We start from the raw sequence: 7,427 nt of genomic DNA on the forward strand, positions 1-7,427 counted from the left end.
CGAAAGTCTGGAAAAACATGAATGTGACTCCAAAGGAAGACAGAAAAGACATTAGTTGATAAGAAGAGATTGCTTCAGAAGGTGACTTCCAAGCCTCCATTCAGGGACTCATAAAAACCCCCAGGATCCAAAAATAATTCCTCTCATTTTCCAGCCTCCTATGCTACCAGACTGTAGGTTGAGCTTACCTGGCATCTACAGCGAGTCCTACCAGGCAGTAATCACGGCTCCTCCTCTGGGGTTTCTAGGATAACCTCAGTTTGGTACACAATTTTCAAAGCCACTTTTTCATTTTTCTCTATAAAATACTGCCTCCAAACCTGTTTTTCCTTTGCTGTTTCTATCACTGAATATCCCAGACTGCCTAGGCAAACATTCTAGACCACCTTCGCTTGTCTCCTATGATAGACTTAAAAAACCACCTTATCAGCCTTGGAGTGACAGACTGTCTCAAAATGAAATTCCACAGAGGTCAATCAAAAGGAACAGAACCAAAAGAAACATTTCACCATTTCTTTAAGGTTTTGGGCATGGAAACTAGTGCTTATTTTCATGGTTGGCATAACGCTTGTGACTAAAAGATGCAAACTACTGAGAAAAAACTCAAGATCAAACATTAAAATGCTGCAAATTCTTACAGCTGCACATATTAAGATATTCTATTTTTTAGCTCTGACATTTTAAACCACCCACTTCACTCTTATGGTTTATATTACCATCAGAAGCCTTCAATAAAATAAAACTTTATAGCAAACTATGATCTAATAGCCTAAACATGGAAAGAGAATCATGAATTTAAGTTCCTTTGATTTGCCTTGGGTTCCGCATCTTAACTATGGGAAATCATTAGTTCTTTCTGGTTGAAGCCAACCTCCACTCTCTTACTAAACAGAATGATACAGTTAATAATTCCACAGGAGCTTCTTCTCAAAAGGAAAAGGAAAGGGGGTAAAATTAAAGAGCTAAGCACCTTTTAAATCAACCAAAGCCACTTTTTAATTTATTTATTAATTAGGTATATATGACAGCAGAATGCATTTTGATTCATCATCACAAAGGCAGCACAACTTTTCATTTCTCTGGTTATACAAGATGTAGCATCACACCATATGTGCAGTCATACATGTACCTGGGGTAATGATGTCCATCTCATTCCACCATCTTTCCTGCCCCCATGCCCCTTCCCTCCCCTTTGCCAAATCAAAGTTCCTCCATTTTTCCCATTCTCCCCCTCCCCCCTCCTTATGGATCAGCATCCACTTGTCAGAGAGAACATTCGGCCTTTAGTTTTTGGGGGGGATTGGCTTACTTTGCTTAGCATGATATTCTCCAACTCTATAACCAAGGCCATTTTTCAGGGGAGAGTTATGGACATGGTGGGATTTGGTTCTGTGTCATTTCAGTGTCCACAGAGTAGCTTAATACATTCCTCCTGATTTCAAAGCTCCAAACAGAACATGACCAGTAAGGGATAAAGAAACAAAATTTAAAAATGGTTACTGCTGCAGATTAAGTTTCACAGATGTTTTGATTCTGCTCTACCATGGTCTAAAAATATTCCTGCATGCTCTTGGACATGCTCTTAGGAAAAGATGGAATGTAAGATTTGATCAGAAATACAGATTCATCAGAATTCTAAATTCACCTGAAGGAATACAAAGAAATGACTATTTGTGTCTGTGAGAGTTTTACAAGAAAAACAAAGCCACCAGGAGTGATCCTGAAGAAGGGATTTACTGTAGAGATCTGACCTTTCACAACAGTGGGAGCTGGTTAAATAACCCCAGGAAGTCTGATGCTTCTGTATCTAAAACGGAGGCTGCAAGCCAGCAAGGTGGTCTCTCCGCAAGCGGGGATGGGTACACCAGAAGTAGGGAAAACAAGGCTGAGCTGGAACTCACAGGATAAAGTGGGGTACATACCTGTGACCATTAAGACTCAACTTCAATGATGTGAATGGCCTGCAGAAAGGCTGGTGGTTCTCTTCTTCAAAGTGAAACACTGCACACACACACACACACACACACACACACACACACACACATCTGACTGCAAGTAGCTGAAGGAGGAGCTCTGGAGAGTGCAGGAGGTGCTGTGGGCATGGCTGCAACTGAACACCACCATCAGAGCAGCCAGCACTTCTTCCACAATCTGCAGGAGGCCCCACAGCACCAAAACCTCATGTACATGAACCCTCTCAGCGTGATCATGACTACTTCACTTCCACCTTCTAAGTCCTGCAGAATTCTCTCCTGTGGACAGCCTAACGCAGAATCATCCTGGGAAGGGAATTCTGGGAAACAGTACTAACTTTGCTAAACTGATGCAATGCAAAACCACCAGGTCTTGGTAAAATGCCTTGATGTTTCACTGCCCTGTACCTCCACAACTGGTAACAGTAGATGCTCTGATAAGTCATTTCCTTGTTTCAACTTTAGCTCATTTCTTATGAGAAAAATTGTGATTAGTACCTTTACTACATAAGTACCTTAATTATTAATTAGTACATAAACACTTTTATAGTAAAAGCATTACACATCTAAGGATTATATTTATTCTTATGTGAATTTCTAGCTCTCAGTATGTGTGACATACATCTGATGAATTGAAATTAACAAATTTACTTTGAATAAAAAGATGCATTTAAATTCTACACTAGGAACAACTGTGAAGACAAAAATATAAGCTACATAGTGGGGAAAAAACATTTGCCAACAGCATACTTGACAAAGGACATGTACTTATAATATATAAAAAAACTTTAAAACCCAGCACACACAAAAAAAATTCATTTAGAAAATGGACGTAAGACACAAGGGCACTTTTTTGCCAAAGAGGAAATACAAAGGGCAAACAAGCACAAGAAAATATATGTAATAGTATTGGCCACTAAGAAAATAAAAACTAAATATAGTGATATACTACTATCACTACAATAAGAAAAGGAGCAACAATACCAAGTGCTGTCAAGGAAGCAAGCAACTGATTTAGTCATTCACTGCTGGTAGAAATGTCTGGAAAACAGTTTGGCAGTTTCATAAGGAACCAAACATGCAACCTCCATACAATGATGTTGTACTCCTATATATTTCCTCCAAAGAAATAAAAATTTATGTTTACACCAAAACCTATAAATGTTTAGAGCAACTTCATTTTAAATATCCAAAACAACTTAGATGTCCTCAACAAATGAATGGTTAAATAAACTGTGGTATGTCTATGCAACGGAATACTACTGAATGGTTAAAAAGGAACAAACTACACACACATGCAACAATCTGAATAAAGCTCCAGAGACAGGTTGAATCAAAGAAAGCCAATCTCTAAAAATTATATCCTATATGATATAAACAATATTGAAATGGTAAAATTACAGAGGTGGAAAACTATTGGTTATTATGGATTAAAGTGGGGGGAGTTATGGATTTGGTGGTTGTTATAGATTAGGGGTTATGGCTATGGTATGGATCCTTGTGATGGAACTGTTGTATATCTTGGCTGTGATGATACTCTCAGAAATGTACAAATCTGAAAAAACTGCATAGTACTTAACAAAATTTAAAGAGTACATGTGAAACTGGTGAAAGGTGAATAAAAGTAGATGGTATCAATGTCAATTTCCTGGTTGTGCTATTACACTTCAGTTACGTAAGATGTTACCATTGGGAGAAAATGGATAAGAAGTATATGGGATCTATATTACTACTTACAACTGCACAGGAATGTATAATTTTCTCAAAATAAAAATGTTTTCTTAATGAGTTTGAAGTCTCAAAGATATCTGCTCAAACAAGCATAATTTAAGATATGGTTAAATGGTTTGCACATATTTAAAGAGCCACCTTAATTGTGTTTTCATCATCTACCTAAGATAAATATCATAAAGACATCGTTTTTGTTGTTGTTGTTGTTTAGGGTACTGGGGATTTAACTCAGGGGCACTCAACCACTGAGCCAAAGTCTCAGCCCTATTTTGTATTTTTTAGAGGAAGAATCTCACTGAGTTGCTCAGCGCCTAGCTGTTGCTAAGGCTAGCTTTGAACTCCTGATCCGATGTAAAGTGTCAAGGTCAATACTTGGTTCATACTAAATAGCTAATAAATGTGACTTTCTGCCCATCCTTGCAGCATTAAGAGTTGTGTGAGACTAAAGTCACTGATGCTCTCCAGCTCTATGCTGTTGCACTAGGAGATGCCATTTCCCCGGGTGACTGTGTGAAGAAAGCTGTCTTATCTTATTTAAATCAATGCACATGAATAAAGAAAGACTAGTTAATTTTCTCTTTCTGAATAGGCACCTATCCATTTCCAACTAGCACCCTGTTTCTATGCAACTCAGTCTTTGTAAAAATAAAAAAATGTATATTTTATAGCAAGTAACAGTAAACAAAGAGCAATGAATCTTATATACCAAGCTGCTTTTTCCAATCAAATATTACTAGAAAGGAAAAGTTTCTTCACCTCTTTCCCTTCTTTGCCCCTATTCTGCCAACCCCATTACTTCTCTTTATCAATGGCTTTGCCTCCTTACTTAGTCCCTTCCTCCATCCCTCTCTCCTCTGTCCCTGCCATCTCCACTGTGAATTTAAAACTTTTAGGAAGACCTGAAAACATTCTCCCCCACCTCCAGCAAGTGGATAAAGGAATTTAAACCTTCCTTTTTTTTTTTAAATGGAAAATGCTCAACCCAGGGACCAGGGCAGTGGTTTTTATAACCACTAGCATACCTCATACTTAAAATCTATCAACAATGCCCACATAATAAAATTAAGGTCCATCTAAAAGTGAAACATTTATATTTGGGCTATCTAAAGAAATTCTAAGAAATATTTGGAAAACCAGAGAGGGAGGAACTCTCTCAGTGGCTAAAGTTATCTTTCCACTGAAAACCACTACAACTTTTCAAGAGGTCAGTGTTTACAAATTATTCTCTCGAGAGTCAAATGTGTATTTTCTCACCCTCTTTAAAACATTAAACTTTCAGTGGAAGGATTAAGTCAGAAGCCCATGAATTGTTGCCAATTGCCATGGTTTCCTTTTCTAAGTCATCAGAGCCACCTGTCAAAGGAGACCTAGTCCAGCAGGCCAGAACAGGCTTTCAAACTCCAACCCAGTCTCAAATGATCATTACCATAAACCCCAGTTCCTATTACACCCGTTGGAAAACACTTAAAATGCTGATAATACCGAAACAAAATTATTTCAACAGTTTCTGTCCAGCGCATTGAAACAAGCTTAAGTGCTGAGCCAAATTATAAGGGGTGGAGTCATCAGCTAGTGATGTAGAAGATAGCACTTCTTTCAAATCAGCCCTTCTCTCCTTTCTGTACTAGCCCTCTTTTTAAATTCAAGAAAATACTCTACCCTATAAAATCCTGGTGTACTCTCGGTTCCCTTTACACTTATTTACACTAGAAATGCTGAATCATGACTCCGGGGTTGTAAAAGAAAAACTATTTCAGCAGGGACCCCAAGATCCCCAGAGGATTCCACGCGTCTGCATTCCTTTGCTTTGTACCTTCTCAAGTCCATTTCCAGAGCTGCTTGGCAGACTGGAGAAGCTCTGGGAGCAGACAAGAGGGAGAAGGTCGGGGTGAGGTGGCTTGAGGACAATCTTCTCTCTCCCCTGCTTTGTCCCAAAACCTACGCAGTCCTAGCAGCTCAAGGCTCCCTCCTCCTCCCATCTTACTGCGTCCCCAGAGGGGCTGACACACTCCTCCTCGGCAAAGCTACCCAACAGCTTCTGAGAAATTCCTAACTTGGAAGCATCGCCAGCACCGCCACCCCTCCAGAACCCAGTGGACCCGCGCTGGTCCCATTTGGCAGCCACCGGGCAAGGACTGGGGTGCAACGGGGCCTCATCAGTTGGCCCCTAGCCCGGCCCAGAGAAGCCCGCCGAGAGCGCCTACACTTGAGAAACTCGATCCCAACTCCCCAGCTCTAGCCTCCCGAACCGCCCCAGGAGCCCCGAGAAGCGAGAGCAGGACCCGAGCGCAGAGTAGTGTGGACAGGCTGGAGAAAACGGAGGCGTGGAGGGAAAGGGCGGCAAAAAAGAGCGCCCGCCTAGCCAGTCCTGGAACTTCTCCTGGCCCGGAGAAGCAGTGAGAATCGGGGAAGGCGGCAGCAGCGAGCGCGAGGTGAGGGACTCACTTGAAGGTGAGGACGCAGAGCGGCCGGTAGGACTTGTGGCTGGTGTTCTCGGCCATGCCCTTGCCCCAGAAGTCGTTGGTGAAGATGCCCCAGCGGAGCGGGGCGCCCGGCCGCACATCGGGGTTGTTCACGATCGCCCACACGTCGTCGTGCACGAACTCGCCCTGCAGGGAGCGGCCGTAGCACAGGCAGCTGGCCCCCGCCAGCAGCGCCGCGGCCCCGGCCGGCGCAAGCCCGCAGCCCGGCCGCCGGGAGGGCGCGCGGTCCCCGCCGCCTCGGGCAGAGGTGGTCACCACCATCGCGCCGCCGCCTCCGCTGCTGCCCTGGCCTCTCCCGGGCGTCTGGCATCCTCCCCTGCGGGGGCCCGCGCGGCGTGCGGCGGCAGCCTGGAGGTGGGCTCGGGCATGGTGCGGCGGCAGCTGGACCAGCCGCGGGCGCCCCGCGCTCCGCCGCCGCCTGCGCCGCGGAGTTGGCCCAGCTGCAAATAAACAGCAGTCCCCCCGCCTCCCCGGGCCATCGCCACCTCCTCCGCCCCACTGCGCATGCCCGCTTGCTCTCGCCTCCGCCCCCCCACTCCCGGGACTCGAGCCGATTTCCCCCAACACCTGGCACCTTCGGCCCGCTCCCTGGCTCCCTGCTGGGCTCAGCCCCCTGGCGCGCGCCACCCTGACGGCGAGAGTTCACGAATAGGTAAGCTGAGGTCGCGTCGCCGGGCCGCTTGGAAGGGCACCCCCGGGACCTCCTGGTGATCCCAGCTCTGCACGCAGTCCCTCTGCCCCATCCATCTCTCCCGAACCGGGTTAAGGAGGGCAGATCTGGCGGGTTTAGCAGGTGCGCAGCCTGCAACCCCACACCCACCCTCCGAAATAAAAGTGGCTGCCGCTTCCCGGGAACTTCCCAGCTTTTCAGCACCCAGGACAAGAGCTGCCGGCGCCGGGGAAACGCTCCGGGCCGACTCTGCGCTCGCGTCCCGCCGCCCTCGCCGTCATCCCCCGCCGGGACTTTCCCTCCCGCCGGGCTCTGGGTCCTGCAGTCCCACCCTCCGGGAAACCACTTCCAAAAACACCTTCCCAAACCCAGGAGAAAGGGTGTCCCTGGCCAAGGACTTCCTGCCCGCCCTGCCCGGGTTTGTTCCGAGGCGCCAGGGCTGTTTTTTCTTTACCGCCCATTTCTCTGCCTGTGTGTATAAAAAGCCTTAGGTTCGATTTTTGATTTGGGTCTGGGAGATGACTTGGCTTCTGGAACATTTCTCCTCGCTTTAGATTTTACTTACACTCT

The 7,427-nt window shown here is 45.4% G+C and overlaps 1 protein-coding gene across 3 annotated transcripts in view; it reads right to left on the reverse strand.

Annotated features, from left to right (window-relative positions):
• TMTC1 (transmembrane O-mannosyltransferase targeting cadherins 1) overlaps window positions 1–6,735 on the reverse strand; it is a 260,026-nt gene extending 253,291 nt beyond the window's left edge. For 2 of the 3 annotated variants that reach the window (XM_081310208.1, XM_081310207.1), the window contains exon 1: window positions 6,150–6,582. In XM_081310208.1, the coding sequence (XP_081166334.1) occupies window positions 6,150–6,448 (299 nt within the window). In that variant the 5' untranslated portion in view covers window positions 6,449–6,582. Of the gene's footprint in view, window positions 1–6,149 lie in introns of all 3 variants that reach the window. The other variant, XM_081310209.1, reaches the window with a different exon arrangement.
• Window positions 6,736–7,427: the final 692 nt, after the last annotated feature.

Source organism: Spermophilus citellus (genome assembly GCF_964194105.1).
Source record: "Spermophilus citellus genome assembly, chromosome: 10".
Lineage (NCBI taxonomy): Eukaryota > Metazoa > Chordata > Mammalia > Rodentia > Sciuridae > Spermophilus > Spermophilus citellus.